The sequence below is a fragment of the Chanos chanos genome, chromosome 2 (assembly GCF_902362185.1).
Source record: "Chanos chanos chromosome 2, fChaCha1.1, whole genome shotgun sequence".
Classification (NCBI taxonomy): domain Eukaryota; kingdom Metazoa; phylum Chordata; class Actinopteri; order Gonorynchiformes; family Chanidae; genus Chanos; species Chanos chanos.
Genome location: NC_044496.1, coordinates 21,610,035 through 21,637,854, shown reverse-complemented (window position 1 = coordinate 21,637,854; position 27,820 = coordinate 21,610,035). Strand labels below are relative to the sequence as shown.

At 43.0% G+C, this 27,820-nt stretch overlaps 1 protein-coding gene across 1 annotated transcript; it reads left to right on the top strand.

The window, feature by feature from the left end:
• acsf3 (acyl-CoA synthetase family member 3) lies at positions 1-27,820 on the top strand. The gene is made up of 10 exons (XM_030793903.1): positions 1-17; positions 740-1,502; positions 3,834-3,989; positions 7,722-7,876; positions 8,502-8,647; positions 13,896-13,993; positions 14,111-14,237; positions 24,029-24,163; positions 24,304-24,415; positions 27,154-27,820. The coding sequence occupies exons 2-10, from the start codon at positions 819-821 to the stop codon at positions 27,269-27,271; spliced, it is 1,731 nt and encodes a 576-aa protein (XP_030649763.1). The 5' UTR covers positions 1-17; positions 740-818; the 3' UTR covers positions 27,272-27,820.

Sequence of the window (27,820 nt, the reverse complement as noted above, 5' to 3'; positions counted from 1 at the left end):
GAACGACTTTTAGTTAGGTAAGGTTAACAGGCTACAGCATGTGTTGGAGAAGAACAGATACCTTTTGGGTTCTCGAAACTTTTATGACTCGTCTGTGTTGTCAAAAATTAGTTTTAGACAGACGGTTTTATTTTAGGATAAATAAACCTTGTACTGCTGAATTTATGTCACTGGCTCGTTAGCTCAGCTAACCAAGTGTATTAAGCCTGTGCATTTCTGAGTCACTGTAGTGTTTCTCAACCAGAGCTGTTGACTTTTGACCCACGTCTGCTCAGTGATCGCAATTAAATTCTGTCTGTTTGAACCTCGGAGGATCTGTTTTGACTTACATTCACTTTTGCTGTCATGTCGATCCACTACTAGTAGTAACGTTACTGCCATTCTTGAATAAGCTAAACATCATCTCTTGCGTCGTTTTACAGACTACCTCTCATGTGAAAGCAGTCAGTTTCGTGGCACTTTTTTCAAAACAGATAGCGCATATGTCCAATAACTACTAAAGAATTTCGGAGGTGTACTTAAACAGAAGACATTCTTTATGCTGTCAGAATACACTTTAGATGTTTACATTTGACATAGACCTCAACCTGCCAAGATGCCGCCTTGTTGATATGAATTACCGTTGATCTAGTTCATACCGACAGTGCTTCTCTCTGAGACATATGGATTAAAATTATAACCTGATGCATTATTCTTTAAGCATACTAGCTAATGTGGATATGTATGTGTCTTTTCCCAGGTTTGGATGCGTTAACCAATGCTGAAGACTAGGATGAGTTTTTGACTGCTCTAGGGCTCCTCCATCAGGGTCCCTCAACATGATGCCTGTCTGGGTAGCCTCCGTGGGCTACAGGCACTGTGAGACAGGGAGAGGGGTCCTGAAATGGCTGCTGGGAAATGTAGTGCGCAGATATTTTACATCCTATGGTTCGAGGCAGACTGGAGCTGCGGCCAAGGTGGCTCCTGTTTTTACACGAGCCCTGGCATTTGGAGACAAGGTGGCCATTGTGGATGACAGTGGGAGTCACAGCTACAGAACCCTGTATGATAGTAGTAAAAGCTTAGCAGAGCGTATCGCTCAAACGCTGGCTTATTCATCGAGGGATATAGAGGGCCAACGTGTCTCTTTCCTCTGCGCGAACGACGCTTCCTACACAGTGGCGCAGTGGGCAGCATGGATGTGTGGCGGTACGGCAGTACCCCTCTATAGGAAACACCCGCCATCAGAACTGGAGTATATTATCACTGACTCACAGAGCTCTGTGCTTGTGGCTGGGCAGCCTTTTGCTAATACCCTGGAACCTCTAGCACAGAAACTAGGATTGCCCTGTCTTCAACTTCCCCCTACCTCTGACCTGGACAGCCTTACGTCTGCTACATACACACAGCCTGAGATGACCATCTCAGACTGGGCTGAGAGGCCAGCCATGATTATCTATACCAGTGGTACCACAGGCAGGCCAAAGGGAGTCCTTCACTCTCATAGCAACCTACAGGCCATGGTAAACAGATTGAATGCTGCTGTCCATCAGTAATCATTATGAAATTATCAGCTTTCATCATTCATTTTTAATCGTTCTTCATTTGTAACAGTATGAATGTTGCATGATTTGCGAGTGCTGTCTTTCATATTTGCTGTTTTTATTTATTTCTTTCTTTTATGAATGATGCCAGATTAAATATGTAAACTGCCTCTGTATGGTCGTGCTATCCTTAGCAAGCCAGTAAAGTCTACCAGACACTGAGATTTCTGCATCTGTCTATCCAAAGACTGATCTGACTTTTATTCTGTGTAGTTCAGTTGAATTTTTTTAAGTGTTGATTTAAGGTGTGTCTGTTCAAAACATGGCAGTGTATTGGTTGAACATCCAGTTTTCTCCCACTCTGTTTCATTGAAGTCTTTGATCTAATCCTGTAGAAAATGTGTACATAAATCAATTACAGTACAATCATTCTCGTTCCCCAGCCTTTATAGAGCTGGTTAAGTTGCATTTCACTGATGGGCTTCCCTTCACTGCTCTTTCTTGAAATGAGTGATAGAAACAATTTAAGATTTGATTAGAAGTGTAGACTGTCACTCAGTGGCTTTGGGCCAAACAAAAGCCCCTCCCACATCTGATGGAGTGCACGGTGGTGTGTCGTTTTGCTTTTGTTCCACTCGAGCTCTCTGAATAATCGTTCAAATTATTTCATTACGTCGGGCACTCCAGGCAGCGGAGTTTTTTTGTTTTTTTTTTTCCTGTAAATTTTCAACCAAAATTGACCTGCATGTCCAATAGAGTGGAAAATTAGATCACTCTCAATTAAGGACGAGCTTCATTTGACAAGCCCAGAGATTGCAGTGTTCCTGGTAGGCTGGACTACGATTTCCATGTTCTCTGATTTAGTCGGCTGTCCAGTTGTTTAGACCACATATGAAGACCTGATCTTTATTGTGTCTGCACTCCGTTACTTCACTTTCGTCTCATGCTCAGTCACCGCTCCCAGTCTGAGGCTGCCACCGTATTTTGAAGTGTCTGCGGTATCTGTCAGACTTTAATATGCTTTTAAAATTCAGACCCCTGGGTTCTTCCTTGGCTTTGAGAAGTGTATGTGTGTGTGCTTGTAAAGGGTCAGGGTGACCTTTTGATCCAGTTGACAACCAGTACGCTTCTCTTTAAGGTTCCTTTTTGGTCACAAAGATTAAAGCGTCATGACAGATGCACACTGCATCGTTTGCTCATTTATGGAAGTGAATGCCTGTGTGGTGTTTTCTACTTTAGGTCATGACACTGATATAAAATGTTTTGATTTTCATGGTGGTCTAATTAGCAGCTTGTAAAGGCATGTAATGTCTGTGCTGACAACACTGAAGCATCAGAGATTAATGATGCGCTCTATCAAAAGTCGGGCGCTTTTTTTTCGTTGTGTAAAGTGTTGGGCACTGTCCAGTTGAGAATTTGATAAGTATCAGTGTATAAATATTTATTGACCTCCATTACAGTGTTGCACATGACTGTGTTGACCTCCTAGATAATGCTCATCACTGAGTTATTTATTCACAAGAATTGAAAATGATATGGATGTCTATGTATGTCTCGTTGGCAAAAATCAGTGGGCAAAAATCTTTAAAATCTTTTTCCTCATGAAGAGTACAGAAGAAAAATTGAGTAATAGGAAGGGTTCATTCATATTACCCTTAGTGAGCCAATACACTGCCAATTCAGTGCTTTGTCTAGACTCTTTTAGCAGGTTAACTTCCATTTAACATTTGTAACTGACAACTCTGAAATCGACCTTTCGACAGACAGTCGAATTATTGACAATTCCAATGCATTGATTGTTAATTAAGAGAAAGAAAGGAATAATCTTTGAATGCATTCTGAATGCATGCTGAAAAGAGGCTGAAAGAAAAAAAGCGCAGAAACACGCTCTCAAGCCAGTTTGCTTTTTTTTTTTTTTTTTTTGGACATGGAGATGTGTTGACCTGATTTAGGTGCTGGGTGGAATGATTGCCCTGGATGTGTGTATCAGTCCCACTACACGTGGGAACTATGTGATGACCACAGAGCAGAATGATTGCTCTCTTTTATTAACTTTTACCTCACTTTTCCCCATTTGTGAAGTCTCAGCTGCTTTTGAAATTAAATAATAATGATAATAATAATAATAATAATCATAATAATACAGCAATTACCTTTAATTTTGTCCTTTATTTTTTGGGGGTCAGCGTTCTGTGTGTGACCACTGTTTAAAATGATGATCCCATCCCTACCTCTTTAAAATGCATAACTGTTATTAAAGTCTTTGACTGTTGTTGAAGTTTTTCTCTGAACTGGGTGGTCCATTTTCAGATCCAGGCTCTGGTCTCAGAATGGGCTTGGACCAGAGATGATGTCATCCTGCACACATTGCCCCTGCACCACGTCCATGGCATCGTCAATAAGCTGCTGTGTCCTCTGTGGGTGGGCGCCACCTGCATCATGCTGCCAGAGTTCAGTCCACGGCAGGTAAAGTGTGTATGCCCTTCTTTTTTTACCGCTGCTCCGCTGGCTTACCAGACAAACACATACGGACGCAAAGTAGTTTTCAATTGGCTCTCTGGATTTGCAAGTGATATGATCATTAGTTTTCTTTTTCCCCAGCCTCTTTCCTATTCAGTGGTAATTCTTGTCAGTCGTTACAGTGGGCTTTGACCCTCATGGTTGTCAGAAATCATGTTACTAGTTATATTCTCAGTCAGCCCAGTGGGACTTGGTCTATATAGTAACTGCAAGGTAGTTTTCAGGTCTTTTGTGAAGAGTTCTCTTATACTGAGCACTGTTTCAGTGAGGGCTGTGAAGTGGCCTGTTTACAGTCTGTGCTGTGGGATTCTATAGAGTACTCCTGAAACAAGGCTTCATTGGGCCCAGACGGCCTGCCTGACTCCGCTGGGGATTCACTTCTAAGACCTGCACAATGAAGTTGTGTATGAGGGAATGGAGGGGGATGCTGTTCAACCTTATCGGTTACTTGTCAGTGAGCCGTGCTAATTGTAGCTGTGTTGCTGTACTGCCAGTGCTGCAGGCATCAATACCGGCACTGGGAGCTGACAGGCTACGGCTCCCTGTGTGTGTGTGTGTGTGTGTGTGTGTGTGTGTGAGAGAGAGAGAGAGAGAGAGATAGGAGGGGGGTGAGAGAGAGAGAGAGAGAGAGAGAGAGAGAGAGAGAGAGAGAGAGAGGGGAGAGACTAGACTGTCACACTAAGCATTGGAGTCTGTGTGATGGATTGCCCTGTGTGGCTTTGTATCTGACCATGCCAACTCTCAGTAAGGGCTTTAGAACCAGATCAGTCAATGGGCTGACATTGAAGAATGATACTCCTGCTTTGTAAAGGGAGGAAGAAGGAGAGGGAGGGGGGTTACAGAGGGAGAGGTTAGGAGGTTTTTAAGGTCCAGGAGAATTTAATGGGAGTCAAGGTGGTGATTGACAGAGAAGGGCTAGAGAGGACACAATAAAAAAAGGGCATTCCTCTACAACAAGAAAGTTACATTTTCTTTACTGATATGAACTTGAATGCCCATGTAACAAACAAACGCTTTTCTTAGACAGATCAAAAGGCTTTTCCCCCCTCTATAAGAGTTTTATTATTTACCACTAGTGGTTCAGGAATTTTTAACGAAGCCAAAGGAAAATCAATATGAGAAGCACTGTTATTTTCTAGAGATGCTGGTGCGATTATAGCAGAATTCTGCATGCTTTTCAGGTGGGAGAGAAAGAAAGGTATTAAAATATTTATGCCTGTTCAAATCCATACACTGAAGTTTTCACAGAGAGACTGACTTAGTTTTCTGTGGTTGGTATCTTTTCAGTTAAAAATTCAAGCCCAGTGTTCTAGTTAAGCCTGAACAAAATTCACAGCCACGCTGTTTGATGGTAAGGGAATACTGCTAGAACATTCTGATCGGATTCCGTAATGTCATGACACCTCAGAGGTTATGTGTGCATTACCGTATTAGTGGAGCAAAATGGTCACGTTGTAGACCTTCACAAGGTGCTCCCAGTAATTGATGGAGGTGGAGTACATTGTTTAGTGGCATTTGTTGAGGCTTTTAATTTAAAAAGTTTAATAGTGATTTTAAAGTGGATACACTTTGGTGTGTTTTTTTTCAGGCTCATGTTTAGGTAGCACTGGGAACAGGTAAAGGACATGGTGTTTTTGCACAATAGAGAAACTGTTTTAGATGCAGGACACACCTGAAGGTCTATGCTCAGGTTCCCTTAGGTGGAGAGCGACTCACTGACAGACGTGCGTTGCCCCTCCCCACCTACTCACTTCTCCACAGGAAACGGCCCACTGCGTTTGATGGACATGGCCCAGAATGCACAGAGCAGGACCACTAAATAACATGCCTGTCTAATCCCTCCGTCTTGGGGTTGACAGAGAGAGAGTGAAGGAGTTTCTTGAAGAAACTTGAACAATGTTTCTATCACCTACTATTAGTGATTAAAGTCTTTCTTACATGTGAATGCATGTCCATTAACATTCCACTGTCTTTTTAGAGGGCTGGCCCATGATTTTTTTTTACTATTTCTTACCTTCACAGCAAAGGTAAGAAATAATATTATCCAATTCAGATATAACATAACCCCAGTCAGGTTTTTAAATGTCCTGATGCATTCTATGTAAATTCATTATCTTGGTTCGTTACTTTTCTTTGTAATAGAAATTGTTATTTATTACACTTGCAGTTTGTGTATTTTTTTTTTTTCTAACCTGAAAATCCATCTTGGCTTACTCAGAGACTATCACAGGCCATGAATGGTCTCTATCTCCACTAATCTGCCTCAGGTATGATCTCTGGATATACCACTCAAAGCAAACAGGACACGTATGTTAGTGTGTTCTACATAAGCAGCAGTGCAAAGTAAGATGGAGAATGTAATGGCCATACTTGGAGAACATAATTTCTGTATTTGGTCTCTGCTAATTTCCATATTTGGACATGCTACCATGTCCTGGGCTTAGGTTCTTAACTGTGCGATGTGTATGTCCATGGTGTTGTTTTTAAGTTCGACAATCAGACAATCAGGGAGCAAGGGCTGCTGAAGTGAAACAGTGACTAATATTAATTAGAAGAGGAGGTACAGAGAAGGAAATGACGGCTGTGTATTAGTGTGTGTCTTGAGTGTGTGTGCTAATGCACCTGTGTCTCATTGTGTGTTTGAGTGAGCGGGGGGGTTGGGGTTGTGTGTGTGTGTGTGTGTGTGTGTGTGTGTGTGTGTGTGTGTGTGGTCGGGGGGGGGGGGGTGGACTGACAGAGATAGAATGAGACGGAGGAAGACTGATAAGAGCAGGAATGCAGTGAAGCAGGAAATAATGAAATGGAGAGAGGAAAAGAGAGAAAGAAAGGAAAAGAGAAAAGGAGAAAGACGTGTGGGGATGGGGGGGTGTTGGGAGGGGAAAGACAGAGAGCCAAGGAGAATCTGTCGTTCACCTTCAATTAATTCACGCTTTTTCTCCCGCTGCACACTGGCTGTGCAGCCGAGCGTGCTCCTGGGCTGTAACTGAGTGTGTGTTGAAGGGTGTACATTGCGAGTGTGTGTGCATTGCGAATGTTAGTTTACGTTTACGTTTTAAGCGTTTGAAGGTGTGTTTCTGTGTCCGCTAATCTTGGTAAATCTGTTTCTTTATGAGCTTGCGAAAGAGCTGGGCTGGGTATGTTTGTGGTGTGGATGGTGGGTGGGTCAGTTGTTGGAGGTTTGAGGGGGGGGGGGGGGGGGGGGGGGGGGGGCGCGGGTCACTCTCCTCTGCAAGTAGTCACACAACACAATTTGTCAAAAACAGAAAAACCTTTTAAAATCACTGTACCTTGACTTAGGCTGTCTTTTGACTGACCTCCATTTTGTTTTTTGGGGGGTTTTTTTTGCAGTGTTTTTCAAAGATGGCATTGTGTTCTGTGTCAGACTGACCTTTTATAAATCTTCACTTTTTCCGTTCCTCGTGACAAAATACCCCAGGCTGTTTTTTTTTCTGTTCTAAGACCTCTTTTCAAAGATATGGGTTTAAAATAGACTCTACTTGTGGTCGTGCATGCGTCAGAACAACGTCTCTCTACATGTCATGATTATAATGTTTTTCATTCTCTCTCTCTCTCTGCCTCTCTCTCTCTCTCACTCTCTCTCTCTCTCTCTCTTCTCCTCCTCTCTCCCTCATTCACTCTCTCTGCTTTATCTGTCTCTCTTTTATCTGTTTCCCATAGGTATGGGAGCACTTGCTCAGTTCAAAAGCTCCAATGGTGAACGTGTTCATGGCTGTTCCCACCATCTATTCCAAACTGATCCAGTACCATGACCAACACTTTACTCAGCCTCGTGTTCAGGACTTTGTGAGGGCCATGTGTCAAGAGAGAATACGGTACTGATCATTTCTGACGTTATATTGTACAAACACAGATAAATCCAATGACTCATTAAAAAACAGGGTTCAGACCACGATTCAAACCTGCACACCTTTTATCCATGGAGCATGAAATTCTGCTTCATAATTCCTTTTGATAACTCAGTAGAGCTGTTTCAAAGAGCAAACACCACATACACCACTTAATGGATCGATATGACCCTACAGAGTCTATTGTTTAAAACCCAGGCTTTGAAAGGCAAAAGAGAGAAATAAGTCTTTGAAAAACAAATATCAGTTGACTCATACAGTAGTTTACTAAGTTGAGAATGAACTATGAACACTTGAAAACAGGTAGCACAACAAAACTATTGAGTTTCGTTAGATGTTTAAACTCATTCTGAAAAATACTCATTTTCAAAAAATTGACAGATAATGTCCTTGAAGACTAGATAATAAGCGTATGAAAAGTATTTTTAGAGACGTTGTGGCACGTGGCATCCACTTAATCAGAATGAATGCAGTTCTGAGCTTAATTGAATGAGCTCATAAATTGCTTGCTCTAAATGCCTGTCCCTTCTCACTCTCTCTCTCTCTCTCTCTCTCTCTCTCCCCCTCTCCCTCTCTCTCTTTCTCTCACCAGGTTGATGGTTTCAGGTTCGGCTGCCCTGCCTACGCCCACACTGGAGCGATGGAGAGAGATAACGGGACATGTTTTGTTAGAGCGTTACGGGATGACTGAAATAGGCATGGCACTGTCCAATCCGCTGAGAGGAACCCGTGTCCCTGGTATTCAACCAAACTACAGCTTTTTTCATTCTGACACTTTACACTGCCACTGGCCGAGTTACATGACACCTGACCCATTCTCATCCGCTCTGTCACTCTCAAATCTCTATTCTCATTGCTAGCTCTGCGCTCCCATTTTTGCCCTCTCTCCCAGTTTGGAACGCCCTGTTCCCCGTCGGAAAAGTCCCCTTTCCCTGGCATTCACCTCAGTTGAAGTGAGCAAGGCAAGCACATGCTTCCTGTGGAGCTTCTCCCTCATTTTTTTAACTCTGCTGGCAACTACAGATAGCAGTAAGGCACCGTGTTTCCTGTAAAATCGCGGCGTAGCAAATTTGGGACAACAGCCGCCAGTCCCAAATGTGGCAGCACGTCTGCACTGTTAGACAATGCCTTCACCCAGTGAACTGCTCAGGGGAGACACACTGCACATACTAAGTGTGTGATAACCATGTTTTATCATCAGTCATACTGTCTTCTCTGAGACCGAGATGGTTGTGTCTTTCCCATATGTTAGTCGGTAATATCAGTTATGAGCGTGTAATCTCGTTTTGTAATATTTTATGTTATGTAGGCAGATCTTACATTTTGAAGTGTGTTTGTCCTCTGGAGTGCCTGAGTTGTGTGTAGTCTTTCCCTCCTTGTATTGTTTTCCCGTAGAATTTTTACAAAGTTATTGTATTATCTTCCAAAGAAGTCTCAATGCGCTTGTCAGCTCAGTGATAAAAAGTGAAGTCAAGACAAAGACTTGTTACAGAAGGCTTTTGGGATATCGAAATTCTCCGCTGGGCTTCTATATTAGCGATGCAGCGTTGATCAAACTTGTTCTGTCTACCTCCACCTGTTCCATGCACCTCTATATCAAAGGAGTCGGAGTGGCGTTCGCCTCGGCTGCTTGCTCTCTGCAGGTTTGGGTCCTGTTCTCTTATCTTGGTGCTGTTTTTTTTTGTTGTTGTTGTTTGCTTTGCTGTCAACAAGCTTCAAAGTTTCAGTCTGACTTAATTGGGCTAATTTTGCTGTCAGAAGCCACTCTAATGCACGGGGTTGTTTTATTAACACTTGTCTGAAACAAAAAGCAGTCGCTGTTCAATCCTCGGAGGTGATGATGAGGAAAAGCACGGTGAGGCTGCGTTGCTATCGACATTTCTGCAGCAGGTCTATGACACTCCTCTGGAAGTGAATGTGAGACTGTCTCATTTTAAAGTAGGTTAAAGTAAATCAATATCAGCTCCTCTTTTCTCAGCAAACAGCACTCTCTAAAATGAGCTTAGATAACCACGCTGATCTGAGCCTTGACTCTGAGTCCCACTAAGGGAATGTTTGTTTGGAGCTGTGAGGTATTTTGCAGTGACTCATCGCTGATAGTAGTAACAGTTTACTTAGCTTTGATTGAACCAAAGTGATGTTCTTTTTCTTCCTCTCTTTCTTTCTCTTTCTGTTTTTCTCTCCTCTCTCTCTCTGTCGCTCTCTCTTTCTAATTTGTCTGCATTGACCTTGCCTCTTATTTTTATTTTCATATTCTCATATTGACTACAATATTCACTCTGTTTGGAGGCATGTCTTCTCCTGGATTTCTTCTGTCCTTCACACTTTCACCCCTACTTTTACAATTTACAATTTGGCATTTAGCAGACGCTTTTAACCAAAGCGACTTACAACTTTTCTTCTCTCCCAGTCTCACTTTTTACCCTCGCTCACCCTTTCACTCTCTTCTCGTTCCTTCTTTCTCACTTGACACCACACCTCTCCTCCGCTTCCACTCTTAACTCCACCTTTCTCTTTCTCTTCATTCATTACTCCCTTTTCCTTTTGCATAGCAGATTTCTCTCTCTTCCTCCCTCCCTCCCTCTCTCTCTGTCTCTCTCTCTCTATATATATGTGCATGTGTGCAGAGGAGAGAAGGAGAGAGTCAGTTAGTCAGTCAGATTGAGAAGAAAGGGCTGCATTAGGGCTCCAGGGGGCGCTGTTTTCCCCGTGGGGCATTATTGAGTGCAGTGTGAGAGTGTTCTGAATAAAACATGAGGGTGGGGGGTGGGGTGTTTCTCTGTGGCTGGCAGGGATGATGCAGGCATGGTTGTCCATGCTTTAATGAGAGGTTTAGATGGGCACACTGATGTGGTTCTGTTAATGGCCCCTCTGAGCAGTCACTGAAGCAATTGTGTTTCTCTCTGTCTTTTTTTTTTTTTTTTTTTTTACAAGACTGTCGCTAAGGGGCCTGCTACAATCCACCACACGCATTTACAGACACCCCCTGTGTGGTCACAGAGTATCTCAGTCTTTTGAGCCCCCCTTTTTCCTCATTTCCATTCTCACGGCACTGCATTAAAAACCATATTCACACCATCCCTGCACTGTGAGGTTAGTGTGTAATGGACACAGTAGAATGTGACTCAGTATATGTCTGGGTTATTTGATTTCCCACACTGCTATAGTGTGTGTTTATTACCATTCAGATCTCTATTACTGCTGTTCTCCATTATGCTTTCTGCCTAGAGCTACTGTTCTCAGAATATTGGCACATTAGTCAAATCCTGTCTGTCACTCAACAATCCAAACATTTCCGCTTCCTTCAGATCCACAAATCACTCCCCGTACAGGCTATGGAGGTAAACCGAATTTACTTTATAAAAGTGTGTGTGTGTGTGTGTGTGTGTGTGTCTGTTTCTGTAAAGTAAGATTGTGGAAAAACTGTGCTATATTCATGGCGATCCTTGCAGCTCTTGGCTCCTCTGAACAGTTCTGCTCTGCTGTTTTTGATGTCCTGTCCTGTTCTCTCATGGCTGTAAAAGGGCAGTCAATCTCAGTTCCATTGAAAGTACAGTGACTCAAATGTTACATGCTTCAAAATCTGTTCAGCTTTTCTGATGGAGTGAAACAGAGGCAGGCAGACAGGGAGAAAGAATGAAAGAGAACTTGTTTGAGTTGAACTAAAAAATGGATCTTGGTGACTTTTTGATTGAGGCGAGTAAGCACCTTTATTTTTTTATCATCTTCCAACCACTGTGGGTGATGATTCACCAATGATAATCCTGCAAACTTCTTTTCATCATCGAGAGAAAAACAAAAAAAAAATCTCTCTGACACCAAAAATTCCTCTGTGGTGGAGTGAAAGGTCAAGTGGAGATGGGTTTTGAATGAGAGATTTTGTGATACTCAGCTACATCAAATGGTATCTTCTCCAGCTAGATGACCCTGATATGAAATGATTAGTCTCCTTTGTTTAACAGGCCACTGAATACAGAAATCAGGAGTTTCCCTCTCATTCTCTGTTTAGAGTGTTAGCCTTTGTTTAAGGTTGCTTAGAGATCATGTGTCATTATGTTCTACTGTAATTATTTGAATGTGATTGGTTGGTTGGTATATTTTGTGGAGAGTATATATAAAGTAGTCTATGGATAGGCATTGATCATTAGCTCACTCAGTGGTGAGTTCCTGAATATAGTGTTCATATGTCTTTTGAGGAAACTAAAAAGAGTGAAATAGTCTATGTAGGCTCTGGTCTTTAGGAACATTCTGTTTGATAAATGTCCTCACGCATCCACATGAACAAAGGGACAAACTCTCAAAATCTGCTGCAGCACAAGCATTCTGCCGATATGTAGTGGAGTAGAATTCATTCCAATTACCGCAATATGCCTGTTATTTCCTGAAAGTTTAACGATTTCTGTGTGTGCGCGTGTGTGCGCGTGCGCGTGTGTATGTGCGTGCGTGTGCATGTGTTTACTCACTGCAGTTAAGTTTTAAATGGAAGGGGAATGGGTCTGATTGGCTTTGGCCATCACAGTGGAGGTAGATTAGATTCATAGCAAAGCAGACCACTGGTTTTGATTCAGAGTTTGTCTGTGTTGCTTTTTATTGGAAGAGCAGTGGCCTGTGAAATGACATAGGACCATGGTGTCAGAGAAACCTGCCAAAAAGGTTTTCTCTTTCTCTGTCTCTCATTACAGCTTATCTGTATGGTAGACACTCTCATTATAGTTGGGAAAGTCAGAGAGACAATTTATATGTGTGTATATATATGTGTTATGTATATATGTGTGTGTGTGTGTGTGTATATATATATGTATATATATATACACACACACACACACACACATATAAATTGTCTCTCTGACTTTCCCAACTATAATGTATATGTATGTATGTATGTCTGTCTGTGTGTGTGTATATATATATATATATATATATATATATATATACACACACACACACACACACACATTTATATATATATTGGTTGATATACATGGGTGACGTGTGTGTGTGTTTGTTTAGGAAGCTCTAAGTGAATTAGTGGAAGCATCATTAAGCGGCTCCGCTCTGTCCAGTTTATGCTCACTCTCACTATGCTGCTTGGAGCAGAGCAGTTGATGGATGATCTGAGTAAACGGACAGGAAGTTGATATATATCACAAAATGATGTAAACAAAGGCAATTTATGATGCAATGATTCATGCTGGGCAGAGGTTCCATGTAGAGGATAAAAACACAGATTATTCCGTCAAATGAAAACTCGCTCGAATAACTACCTCACAGCATCGATATTGATGCCATAAGCAAGATGACATTATACTTGCTTTTCCTGAGACAAGTTATTTTTACTCCCTTTACTCCCAGCTTGGAGTGTCTAATACCCTATATTATTTTAGGTCTCTGTCAATACACAACCCCTATGTCAGACTGGATGGAATGTGTTTTTGTAATCTGACCCAGCTGGTAGTGACGCTTAGATTGGATCTTTGTGGCACTTGTTTAGTGACTTCACATTCGCTCTGTCACATTTCTTAGCATTCACAGCTGAGAGTGACTTAATAACACAGACACACTGTATGTTGCCTTTTGATGAACGTCATCCAGTTCATTGATATATGAAAATAATCGGCCTCTTTCACATGTACAGGATGCCATTTATACTACTCACTGCGTTGAAAGACCACTCTCTGCTCGTTAAATATTGCACATGAAATATGCACGTCACATTTAGAGCATTTAAAAAGAGCCCCATAGTGCTGGATTTGTGGGTTTGATTTGGATTGCATTGATTTGAGTCCCTTATGTTTTTCCTCAGCTGAATGAACAGTATAAAAATATCCTTCTTTTTCTGATTCTGAGCTCAGATATACTTCTGAATTTTGAAAAACTGTGGATTATATTACCATGTATTTGTTTGTGCGTGTGTTTGTACGTGTGTGTGTCTACCTGGGTCTGTGACTGTGTGTGTGTGTGCGTGCGTGTGTGTGTGTGTGTTCAGGTGCAGTGGGGATTCCCCTTCCAGGAGTGGAAGTGCGTATCGTCATGACAAATGCAACCCACACGACCATTGCTGAGGGCAACAACAGGGAGACTCAGGTACATTCAGCACAGCTTGTCTAGAGCATGTTTCCATTAGATGTTTTTTTTTGTTATTTTTTTTTTTTTTGCTTTGGCCTGAACAGTGTGTGTGTGAGTTTATGTTCTGTGTTTCAGGTACGTCCTGGTTTAGAGGGGAAGGAGGGAGAGCTGATGGTGCGTGGCCCTTGTGTCTTTCAGAAGTACTGGAACAAACCCCAAGAGACTGCAGACGCCTTTACTGAGGATGGCTGGTTTAAAACCGGTACCACTGTTTACACTTTATCTCTCTTAGAACAGTCCCCAGTTCACCTCATTCTTTCACCCCACAAAACATTTAGGTCCTATAGCTCAGCCTTGTGTGTGTGTGTGTGTGTGTGTATGTGTGTGTGTGTGTGTGTATGTGTATGTGTGTGTGTGTGTGTGTGTGTGTGTGTGTGTGTGTGTGTGTGTGTGTATGTGTGTGTGTGTGTATGTGTATGTGTGCGTTTGGGGGTGTGTTGTGTGAGAGTGTGTGAAGGTAAGACAGGTGGCAGGGCAGGGCAGTGAGAGGTGATTGGAGTGAGGTGAGTATTCCAGCCTCTACATTCCCTCAAAGAGAAACAGTACAGAACACAGCAAGAGAGAAACAGACCAGCACAGATGAGAACAATGAAACAGACAAGAGGACAATAGGAGGGGAGAATGAAGACATTAGAAACAAGGGCAGGGTCTCACATTTTAGGATGGGTGGAGGAGAGGAAAGAGGAGAGAACTGAGGAGAGGCAGTGAGAAAAGAGAGATGGTTTCAAGAGAGTACAAGAGGGTTTCTTAGGGACAGGAAGGGAAGAGGCAAAACGGGGTAGGGTGGAGGGGGTGGCATGGGGGGGGGGAGAGAGAGAGAGAGAGAGAGAGAGGAAGACGAGCTAGCTTTAATTGGCTGGAAGGGCTGGAAGGACAGAGTTGCAGTGCGCTGCACGCCGCTGTCACACTCCATTAGACGCACCAGCCCCGTAATGAGAGAGAGCGCAATCAGCTCCCAACAGACTAGGCCCCCAGCCACTGTGTGTGTGTGTGTGTGTGTGTGTGTGTGTGTGTGTGTGTGCGTGCGTGTGTGTGCGTGCGTGCGCGTGTGTGCACACCTTCCTGCGTCAACTAGTGTTACTAGCAAACCCATCATTAGAGCATGTTGTGTGTATGAACGAGTGAATGAGAGTGCGTGTATTAATGAGTGAAGTTCATCTCATTCTCAATTTTTAATATTACTCTAACAGTCAAATTCAACAATACCTGTACTTTAAGTCCCTAATGATCTGATCCTTTATTCAGCCTCTTATCTCATTCTCACCCTTATCCTCCATTTCACATTCTTTCTCTCTTCACCCCCTAAATCTAACACCCTTTTCCCCTCTTTCTGCCCTCGTCTCTTCTTCTCTCACTCCTTTACCTTCTCACCCTTCCATCCACACTCTTCCTAAGCTTATAGACACCAGTGAGAGGGAGAAGGGGCAGATCAATATGGCCCCTGCTTGCCTGACTGTGTTTTTAATTGTGCAACTGTGGCAGTTGGCTGTGACTGTCACCTCTATAGATAATCTGTCACCTTCTCTTGAGTGTGCACTTTTTTGTGAATCTCCACACTCGTTTGTTACCATTGATTTTCCTTACATTCCTTTGTGTTCTCTCTTTCTTCTCCTGCTCTATCTTTCCTTTGCCTCAACTTCTCCGATACATACTCTCACGCTGGTGTGGTCAAGTCTTCGCTCTATGATACAGCTTTGTGCTTGTCTGAGAAGTCCTGATAGAGTTGTCATCAGGCATTTCCAAAGGCTGCGTTCACCATTGTGTCTGGAGTCCCTGAGAAGAGTCAGTCAATTCAATGAACTGCTCACTGTCTTTTATAGATTTACTCCAGTGATCTCAGTAGCTCCTGAAACTCACTAACAGTCCAGTGAACAACATCCTCCTCAGATCAAGGAGAAAGGTGGTGTGAAACACAAACACTAGGATAATACAGTTTGAAAGTTTTAATGAATCGTTGCAAATCCCTGAAATCCCTATCTCTGGCCTTGACATATTTTCTCAGGCAATTGCTTTATTACTCCCAGAGTGAAATATAGACTGCCACACTTTTGTGTTTATCTATCTATCTATCTATCTATCTATCTATCTATGTATCTGTGTATCTATCTATCTATCTATCTATCTTTTTTTTTTTTTTCGCTCTACGCTACTATGGTAGTTGTCTGCAGTGCTGCATGGTTATTGCTAATAAGGTTCCAGCACCATTGGTTCAGCCCTTACGTCTGGGCGGCGTAAACAAGGCCGTTAGTTTTATTAGCGTTAGTACGAAACGGAAACGAGGAGAGAAACTGGGAGAAGAGTGGGGTTCAGCTGGTCTCCACCACTCCAACAGGACAGCTCGCTCTTTTCCCGGAATGGATTACACGCTGAAAAACAATAAATAAATAAATATATAAATAACCTCGATGCGGCGCAGAGGAAAAGCATTAGCAATTTTCCAAATGCTGCGTGCACATACTTATGAATAATGGAGGCATGCTAAAAGTTGGCCGTGCTCGGGTAAGCACTGGTTGGGGACTGCGCATTAGCTTGGCTGCTCGTAAATAACAGGGGCTGGCTGGACGAGGGCACTTACGGAGGGAAGAGGGGAAAGAATGTTAACTAGCTGTACCGCCGTCCCCAATAACACTCAGCCGAGGTCGAGCTGCACTGCCCCTCTGACAGGTCAGCGCTCATTACGAGGCTGAGAGAAAAGGAAAAGAAGGAGAATGGAGATTATGTCATTAATCTCCTCATTATCTCCTCTGGCCTCATACAGTTTGTGTTTTTCTTCTCTACCTGCTCACGCATTCATCACTGCATTTAAGTCTCTTTGTTTATCTAGTCTTTTTTTAAATGTTTTTCCATGTTATTTGTCTGCTATTTGTATCTTTTTTTTTTTACGTATTTGTATTTCGGTGATGGGGTGGTCTGTGTTTTGACTATGTCTGTCTCTTTGCTAAGGTGGCACCTCAGTATCCAGCTCCATTTCTCAGAGACCCATCATGGGACACTGGCGCTCTGTTGCCTAGAGCGGTATACTCCACCCCTCTCTTACCCTCTTTCTCTCTGTCTCTTTCTCTCTGTCTCTCTCTGTCTGTCTGTCTCTCTCTCTCTCTCTCTCCCTCCCCCTCTCCCCCACGTCTTCACAATGTCACATTCCACCTCAGGTCTCACTGCTGTCTCCTGCCAATGTCACACTCACCTCCTGGTATCACCCTCTGACACACAGCGCATTTTCCACCCCCTCGTCTAGTGAGAAGGTCATATGTCCTTCTAGTGACACACTCTGTCCAGGTAGTGACACGTCCCCTGTGTTCTCTGCTCAGACACAGGTGTACCAGCCCCAGAACTCAACACTGTCAAATGTCACACATTCAGACCAAGCTCCATTAGAGTGCATAGACCTACTATGTGTGAAGACATTTTTGAAATTTGAGCTAAGATAATTCTCCTCATTTTTCATTTTTTTTTTTTAATTGTAATTTTTAACTGTAATTGGAAAGGTGTGATCATTTTCTTTTTGGTTTGTTGTTCCAATGCACACTCAACAACTCTCCTGCCCTTTATGTCATACTGTTGGCAGAGACTTAGTTGTTTTATGGGCACAAGAGAGACCTCTGTTTTCTCCGCACACTACCTGCCAGAGCGCTAGAGATTAGGGCTCCCATGGGTTTATTTATTTATTTATTTATTTGAGAGAGAGAGAGAGAGAGAGAGAGAGAGAGATAGTGTGTGTGTGTGTGTGTATGTGTGTGTTCTTCTTCCCATTCTCATGAGAGTACACACTTCACCCCACCATGATTTGATCTTGTTTTGGTTGACATTAAACTCATGACATGAAAGAGAGAGAGAGAAAGGGATGGATTTCCCTCCTATTGTTGGTCTATGAAAGAGGCCAGGAGGGTTCAGGCTGTTGGGAGAGGATTCAAAGTGCTCTCAGCGTCGTGAAGCGGCTTCTCTAACCGCCTGTATTGTGGTGTTTGTGTTTGTGTCTCAGCTTAATCTCCTGTGCCAGGTGTGTGCAGAGGATATTTTTATTAGAGTATAAGTCTGGCCCAGCATCTGTAGCAATGTTCTTATAAGAAAAGGGCTGCTTGGTGCATGAGAACTTGGTCTTCACTTTTCATGGCTCCTTTAGACATTATATCAGAGAGAGATATATTGATGATGGAGAGGCAGATAAAGATGACCAAATTAGCGGTTGAATACTCTGTAGTTTTTGACTTTCACACTCATACACACACACACACAAACACACAAGGGCCACACACACACACACACACACGCACGCACACACACACAAACACACACAAACGCACAAGGGCAGAAGTGCCAGGAGGTGAGTGAGTCTTGAGGTAACAGCAGTGGACAGGGAGAGACTTGGGCTCTCTGTGACTCTTGTGTGTGACTGGAGACTTTTGGCAAAGCGTCAGATAAACCGCCAGGGCCTGCTGTGTCTGTGTGTCCTTCTTACAACCCAGCAAATAAGGACCAGGGGCAAAGCCACACTAACCGCTTGACCAAGCCTGCTGGTGCCTTGCTATGCCGCTGTACTCCTTAACTCTTTGTCTTGAACAGAAACCAGACTTCTCCCTTACGACTTTAGTGACAGCACAGATTCATACTGAAATGAGATGAATTTCACAGCTCAAAGCTTAAAAGTTCTCTTTATTTTTATTTCACATCCGCGTTGGCCTAGATTCTATACAGAATTTAGAGAAAACGCTCGGAAGATGGATTTACGTGTATGAACAATTAAGAGGCTAACCGTATTTCCTCCCTTTTATATTTCACATGTAGACGAGTGCATCTAGAGCTTGTTTAAGAATGAGATAGATCTTTTTGAGGTTATCAGTTGTCAAGTTTGCTGTCTGGTGAAGTGTCGTAAACACGAGCAGCACAATCAGCAACATTAACATAAAGCAATTCTCCCTCTTTAATTGCATTGTATTAAACAAATTAGATCACTCATTCAAGTGCAAAGCGCTTTCATGTAGGATATTAATTACAAAAAAAGGAGCCGTGACAAAAAGTTAAGGAAGATAAATACCGTCAGAGCTGCGATTTTTGTCAGTGCTTGTCTGTTATTCATCCTCATTAGTGGCTCTGTTGATCTGTCTGTGTTTTAATGCTGGCATTAATATTCATGCAGATTTTCTATTTACTGTTACTCCTTAAGAAAGATCAGTCTTGAGCCGGGCCCCATTAATCGAGACCAGATAAGGAGCATTCACAAAGGAAGAGGCAGATGGAGCGGTTTCTCTCTGTGTGTCAGAGTGTGCGTACACTGGATTAGAACCAGGTACAACTCTACCTGTTTATATTCAGAAATGATTACCTTCTTTTTTTTCCACTGCAGTTTTGTTTCTTGGGAGAGAAATGGAGGCAATTACTTATTTTCAGGCACGCAGGCGCACGCACACACACACGCACACATATTGTAAAACCTTGAGGAGCAGCATAGCAGCTTGTCAGTGCTCTCAGTGCTCAGTGACATGTAAGTGTGCTGGACGTGGAACATGGCCCCTGTCACACTGCCCTTTCCAGAGCTGTCAACTCGCCTGCAGGCTCCTCCTCTCTCCCTCTGGAGAGACGGCTTGAGTGAATGAGAGAGATAGAGTGTTTGTGTTTGTGTGTGTGCATGTGTGTGTGTGTGTGTTTTTGTACATTAACCCTTAGCTCTTCCCCAAACAGCCTATTTATGTATGTACATGCTCAAACTGTGATCACTCAGAGGGAGTGTGTGTGTGTGTGTGTGTGTGTGTGTGTGTGTGTGTGTGTGTGTGTGTGTGTGTGTGGAGAGAGAGACAGAAAGGGAGAAAGAAAAAAGGGTTAAAGAGACTTTGGTTTGACTCTGGTCACTGCCAACACTCTGCTGATGGCCACTGGCAAGGTTTGTTGAGGAGAGATGCCAGCCATACAAACCAAAGCCATGGGGCAGTAGACACCCAAACATACTGGGGCAAGAGATGGTGTTTCCAGCCCGTGTATAACAAATAAGACAAGGCAAGGCTGGGATACAAATCTGTAGCAGATATGCTCCTGGGGAATAGACAGAGCCCAAACCACAGCACCGAGGGAAGTCCTTGGACAATCAGACACTGAAAACTCTTTGGACAGATTTTTGTCATTTAGAAACATTTTGGGAAAAAAAAAAACTATCCAGAGAATCTTAGAAAATGACCTCTATCTGCTGAACAGTGTGTGTAATTTTTTTCTTTTTCTCAACCATTGCAATATCTGGCTGTAATGACTAAACGTGTCTCTTCCTTTTAAAATATGTTGACATATATATGTTTCCAGCAGAGACGTTCTGGTTAGTCGAGATAGAACTCAGCAAGCGAATCAAAACGTGGAGACAAAGCTAAAGTAGAGGGCTTGTAGTGAATCATCTGATGTTTTGCTTCTAGAGGAGCAACGTGATTTTCCCCTGATTGCATCATGTCTTCGTCCTGTTTTGCCATCTGACATACCATCATTCTCTTTAATGCTCGACAAAGAAAAAAGAAATCTCTCAGCAGTATCACCCTATCATTTTAATTAGAAAAGCTACTGAACCATGTCTCCCTGCTCCCTGACAACACGAGACAGGAATGCAGAGAGCGATCTGGTGTCCCCATAACATACTTCTTATCCCCCCCTCCCCCCCTTTTTTTAATAGGGGCGTGGCTTTATTACTGTTCCCTAAGGTCTCTAGCTCCAAACATCCGTGATGTCCTTGTTTTTACCTGCCGAAAGGCCCTTAGATGGAGCAGCCCCACACACATACACATGCGATGCTTGGAGACAGTAAGAGTATGTAGCTGACCCGCAGCTTTAATGTGTCCTTAGACCTTTGCCTCTTACCTAGAGCTTTTATATGTTTCTAAACAGAGTGGAAAGATGTCCACCCCCAGCACATGTATGGGGCAATGGTGACACACACACGCGCACACACACACTGCCTGTGTCACTTTATCTCCCGCCGTGTAAAACATGCTCTCATTCCACCCTTTCTATTTCCATGAGAACAGAGTTAGGCAGCTGTGACCAAATTATTCCTTGCTTTTTGGGGGTTTATTTAAAAGAGGGAAGAGAGAGTGTAAATACACTATTACTGCTGTTAACACCCATCCACTTTCTTTCTTCTCCCTCCTCCTCTCACCCACCCACACACACACACACACATACACACACACACACACACACACACACACACACACACACACACACATTGCTCTCCTTCACCCTCCTGCACCCCCCACCCTCCCTTTCACCCTAGCCTATCAGTGCGGAGCAGTGGTCTGTGAAGAAATTCCCAATATCTAAATTTACACACTGTATCAATCTTGTTTAATAGACTGGAAAGCTTATTGCTGCGGCACGGAGCAGCGAGAGAGGGCAGTGGTGATAAATTGCGCCGTCCCCACGACAGCCGCCCGTGATGTATAATGAAATATTTATGATTTATCCCGGCTAATAAACTGAAATGAAGAGTGTGATGTATGGGAACAGATGGGCCCTCTATTGATGCTGTGCTTCTCAGCAGAGAGAGAGAGAATGCTTTAGGGACGGGGGAAAAAAGACAGAAAAATAGAGTAGAGGAGAGGGACAGTTCCTTGAGCAGAGTTAGCAGAGTTAGTTTTCTGAAGAAAAAGGTTGTGAAACAGAAGCAGAAAAACAAAGACTGATAGTGTTACTGTGTAAAAGAGCAAAAAAGAGGATGATATGAGGAGAGTGAAAAGATGTGACTGTTTAATAGGGGACTGATGAAACCAGATATGGAAAAAATGAAAGCTAGGACTATATTTGGAGTCATTTCCGTTATCATGTCCCTCCGCTGTGGTGGTCAGTGACACAGGCCGTGTGTGTGGGCACAGTGCGGGGCTGTTGTGTGTGCTTCATGTGTTAAGTGTAAGGACTGAGCCTCTGAATTACAGGATAGCGTCCACTATCACCTGCCTATCATCTCACACCAGTCATGACCTGCCCGTGTCAGCCCGGCCAGCCCAGAACCGCTGCTGAACACCCCCAAACACATACACACACACACACACACTCTTACTCCTCTGCCTCCTCACTGCCACAGCTGGGGCGCTGCACTCAATAATGATCCACACAAGTCTCATTACACCTCTCTGCAAAACTCTCTCTCTCTCTCTCTCTCTCTCTCTCTCTCTCTCTCTCCCCCACCACACACGGCCTCTTACTACCCTATAACACCATTTTTTTTTTTTGCTCAATCTCTCTCTTTTTTTCTCTCTCTTTCTCTCTCTCTCTCACTTCTCATCCAGCATTGACCCATTTCCTCCACTCAGCATAGCCCTGGCCCAGCTGAGCCTTCACACTCAATGAGCAGTTCTCTCACCTGCCACAAACCCCTTAGCACACCTCCTCAGAGCCCCCCTCCATACACACCTCTCTCTCTCTCTGTCCCTCTCTCTCTCTCTCTCTCCCTGGCTACCTCTCGCTCTCACTCACTCTCAGATGTCTGTCTCTCTAGATGACTGGGTGCACTGTGATAGGGAATGAAATAGGTGTGACATAGTCCACTTCAGGAAGTGTGGAGTGTTACCTAGTGCTGCTGCACTTGTACCTCATGATACTCTGGTCAGAAAGAAAGGGGCTCCCAGCTAGTCAGAGAGCGTGTGCATGCACTCCTCCAATGCCTTTTTTCACAAGGTACCATCTGGCTGTGCGAGTGTCTTACTGAATGTGTGCGAACGGCAAACACACACACCTTAGCACCTGTGCTGTCAGTTTGGGGCATGTGTCGCGTGTGTTATTAGCTCTTTGAATGGGGATAGAACAGCTCCAGTGCAGGATATTCGTAGACTGTGAAACAGAGTTCTCCAACAGATGACCAGATACACACACTGACTGATGCAGAATAGTAGGCATTGAAATGAAGCCCTGGCAAGTTTGTCAGTGGTGTGTACCTCAGTCAACTGTACCACAATTTCTCAGGTCACCAACATTTAAACTGGGTAGTTGCTGTTTTGCGTGTTTACTGGACTTCAAACAGTGTTCCAGTTGTGAGTATAATGTGGTATACAAGATCTAAGTATTTTCACCTTGCAATAAATAGTATCAAAGAACACTTAAGCACTCTCTAACAAAACAGCCACTGCATAGAGTAGTACTTGGTTGTAAAAACTGGACCTGACATGTTTTTTTTCCTGTGAGTTATTGTTTACTAATGAGCACTTAATACTCGTCTGTTCATCAGTGTCATTCTCTGACTGACTATTAGTGTCTGTGTAGGCTGGTTTTCTCACGTACCACAACAAGATCGCAATAGTATTGGAGTGGACAAGCTATCCAGGACAGACCCTTTTTTCTTTCTTTCTTTCTTTCTTTCTTTCTTTCTTTCTTTCTTTCTTTCTTTCTTTCTTTCTCTCTCTCTCTCTCTCTCTCTGTCTGTCTGTCTAAACAAATATTCACAAAGAGGAATCCAAGTCATATTCATGGCAAAATGGAGTTGACCTTTTTGTGACAGAATAAACTCAATTTCTGTTACAAGATTTGAATTTCTGTTTACATTTTAATTGAATAAATCTAAACAAATGCATGCACTTACATTCTCTGATGATTATTTCAGGAGTAAAATATTTTGGCCGGTAAAATACTGACTGACTCATGAAGTTTGAAAACTAGTTTTTACTGTGGTTGGTGAGAAGAAGAAAAGTCCTTCTGAAGCCCTGTCTGATAGTTGTGCTGGTTGCAGTGCTCTGCAGATGACAGACAGACATGCTGACTCAGACAAGTTACGCATATCATCAGACGCTGATGCTGACCAATGAGAGAAATGTGACTGAACTCTACATGTTCACTTCACTCATTATGACCAACACAATAGTTCTTAGTTTGGGTCCAGTCCGTTAGTTTCAAATGTAAAGTAGGATAACATATGGTATGGTTTTGTTGTGTGTGTTTATTGATTGGTGTGATGTGGCTTCCAGAGTACCATGACAAAAAAGTCTACATGTAAACAGTATTCTGTACCTCATGAAGATTATTCTCTGTCTGTAGGAGACACGGCGGTCTACAGAGACGGCGTGTATTGGATCATGGGCCGTACCTCAGTGGACATCATTAAGAGTGGTGGATATAAGATCAGTGCTCTGGAGGTGGAGAGACATCTACTGGCTCATCCTGACATCACAGGTAAACCCCCTGCTGCTAACACACACCCATAGCATTCTCACTTCTCTTTATACCTACCAATCAGAACTTAACTCAGTTTCAACAGCAGTGTTGCTGCAGCTAATGGACTGGTTGGAAAGTTACTCTCCTCCTTTTCTTAGATGTGGCTGTGATTGGCGCCCGAGATGCCACCTGGGGCCAGAAGGTCACGGCCGTGGTGCAGCTGAAGAAAGGGAGGAGTTTGACTTTGCCAGAGCTGAAGGCCTGGGCCAGGTGAGAGCACATTCAAGAACAAATTTCTGTCACACTGCCCCTAGTGGTGGTTAGACTTTATAACAACAATATTGAGCTGCATTTGTGATATTGCAGTGCTGCAGAAGGACCACAGCATGCATTTAAAGCTCATTTTAACATTAGAGGTGTTTCATTTACGTTGAGTTCATATCTGTATTAAGATTACCATAGCACTAGCACCATATAAACTGTAAAATTGGCCACCTATTTCTCTCTTATTCCCCCTGACCTTGCCCCACAAAACAAGGCAAAACAAAGCAAAGACATTAGAACAGATTAACCTTTGTCAGTTTTTTTGACAAGTTGATACCTTTTGGATTGATCTTCAACAGGCCTCAACCTTTCCAAACCACAGAATTGTTTTGTTGGAGGATATTAGCCTGCAAAAATATAAAACCCTGCACTCTTCAGCATGCTTTCAGCACACAGACTACCCTCCATGGTCCTTCCTTTTCCCAGTCCTAAACATATTTGAGCTTTCATGGAGAATCATAGACTGTAGAGTGCAAAGTATATATGTGTGTGTGTACGTGTGTGTATGTATACATGCGTGTGTCTGTCATGCGTGTGTCTGTCTCTGTGTGTGTCTGTTATTTTGTCCAGATTCTTTTGATATAAGGCTGCTCTTTCAGAGTGAATAATACTTCAGGATTTTTTGGGAAAAGAGCAAGAGAGGTAAAATAAAGGAATTACCTGCCCACTGAGGTTGAGAGGGACCTCGCTAGCATTTGTGAGGTTGTTTTGACTGGCTGGCCATTGAAAAGCATATGATAGATAATGTGTGTGAAAGTGCAGAGCCTTGTGTCAGCATGTAATGCATGTTGAGTCAGACGTCAGAGTGGAATCCCTCAGGAGCCTTGCTAGACTGATGTGGATGTTTAAGACTGCTGTGGAGAGAGAGACAAAGCTCCCATAGCCCCTCAAATCAATAGCAGCACAGCCACAGCCCTCTGTGCTCATGCCTGTGAACAGATGTGTGTCAGAGGAGGGAGGAGAGAGAGGGAAGAGAAGAGGAGAGGACGGGAGGCGTGATGGATGGCTTTGTGTCTGGCGGGAACTGTCTTATCTATCGGTGCTTTTTTCTCCTTTTTGTCTGTTTTTTTTTTTTTTTGCTTCTTTCTTTTTTTTTTTTTTTTTGTTTTAAATGTCATTGGCATTTGTTTTGCCCCCAGTGCAAGTACTGTCAGAAGACACATGTCCCTTTTCAGCGCTATTGCTCAAAGCAGTTTTCTGTCTCTCTCTGTCTCTGTTTCTCCCTCTTTATTCCTCTCTCTCTCACTCTCTGTCTCTTCCTCTCTCTCCCTTTTCTCTCACTCCCTCATGGAAGTGTTCATTTCTCTCCTCTCTCCCTTGTGTATGTTCATATGTGTGAATGTTTATTTTCTACATTTTCTCTTTGTTTGCCATTTTCTAAACATGTTTTTTTGTTTTGTTTGGCTTAATTTGTCTGTGTGCGTGCATGCGTGCGTGCGTGTGCGTGTGCGTGTGTGTGTGTGTGTGTGTGTGTGTACACGAGTGTGTATGTGTGTACATATATATGCATATATATGTGCATGTATGTGCGTGCGTGCGTGTGTGTGTGTGTGTGTGTGTGTGTGTGTGTGTGTGTGTGAGCGAGCCAAACGTGAAGCTCCATATGGTGTGGGGGTGTTGGTGCCAGCGAGCCGTGCTGGTGCTGTATGGTGTCTGAGGGTCTACAACAGCGGCCTGACCCTGCCTCTGCACAACAGCCTAAGGAAGAGATAGAGAGAGAGAAGGAGGGAGGGAGGAAGAGAGAGATGCTCAGTCCTCAGTGCCTAAGATCCTACTGTCATTTTTTATCTCTGTCAATCTGTATACTGTCTTTGTAGTGTACAGAGACGTGACGTGATCGGTTCAGACACACACATACACACATGAAAGAGTTTTGTTGCAGTGAAAAACAAGCACAGTCAGACAATGCCACAGACAGAATTTGCACAGAGATATGGTGTACATGTAGAGTGCTTTGCTGTGATACAGAATGAGCCAGAAGAAAAGAAATAGCATAAAGAGCATGAAAAACAAAAATACAGACGGTATTTAACAGAGGGACACCTTGCTGCAAGGGACAGAAAATAGAGGACAACACAACACAATCTCTAAAACAAAACAGAAGACGATAAAAAAAAAAAAAACCTTCAGGCTTTCAGACTTTACCGTAACACCCATGCTTTCAGAAACGGAAAACATTTAATTAACTCAGCCTTCCGTTTGCCTTTTATTATTTGTTTTTTTTATTTGACGCTTATTTTATTGTTTACCAAATTATTTGAATCGTACAATGTCTTGAAGCGTTCTGGGAAAACAGTGAACAATAATCCTGGCATAGCAGAAGGCCATGGAGACAGACACGCTGGATTAGCTGCCTGTTCTTTGTGTGTTTGCCTTTGTGTGTGTGTGTGTGTGAGTATGTCTGTGTGTCTGTGTGTGCGTAGTGCACTTGTGTTTAATGTGCTCCTCTGTGTTTCTGCATGGTTTAAATGATTCGTATACATATTTCTGAAATGATGCCTGAAAGACAGCTCGCATCTGTCATTTTCATCTGCACGGTGCCAGGGGGCTTTTCATGCCTCTTTGTGTGTGTGTGTGTGTGTGTGTGTGTGTGTGTGCTTCTGTGTGTGCTTTATTGTGTTTTGTAGTCTGACATTCGGTGGCATGTGTATAACTGTGTGTATTTGTTTATGTGTTTCTTCTAGAGAGTACATGGCTCCATACACTATTCCCACCGGTCTGATAGTGGTGGAGGAGATGCCCAGGAACCAGATGGGGAAGGTGAATAAAAAGGACCTTCTCAGACAGTTCTTCCCCAACTAAGAGCCTACAGCCGCCTGGCAGTCTGTCTGCCTGTCCTTGCTGCTGGTGCTCACTTTAGACTGGTCTTGGATCAGTTTGACTGATGAATGAGGCTTAAATACAGGACCCAAGGAGGCAGAGCTGCTCTGGGATCAGCTTATAAGTGGAAAAAGAAGGAAAAAGAATAGGGTAGAGAATGTTTATCATAAACTCACAATGCTATTCAGTGATTCCCTGTGTTCGCCTCATCAACTGATATTCTATCAGGATTCCATATGGTACCATTGGTTCTGTGCTCTATTGGTCTGTGATGCACAGGAATTCAGCTAATTTATATTATTGATATATTATAATGATATATATGTCATAAACCCTCATGGAGGAAGGTACTAGTCATTTGTGTGGATTCTCTTAAAACATCTGCAACACTCTATAATGAATTTTGTCAGCTGAAAATAAATTTTACATGTAAACATGCTCTGTTATTTAGTTCCTTAATTATAATGAGGGACAGCCTGATAATGTTGGTAATAATATTGACTTATTACCATGTAATAGTAATGAGATATT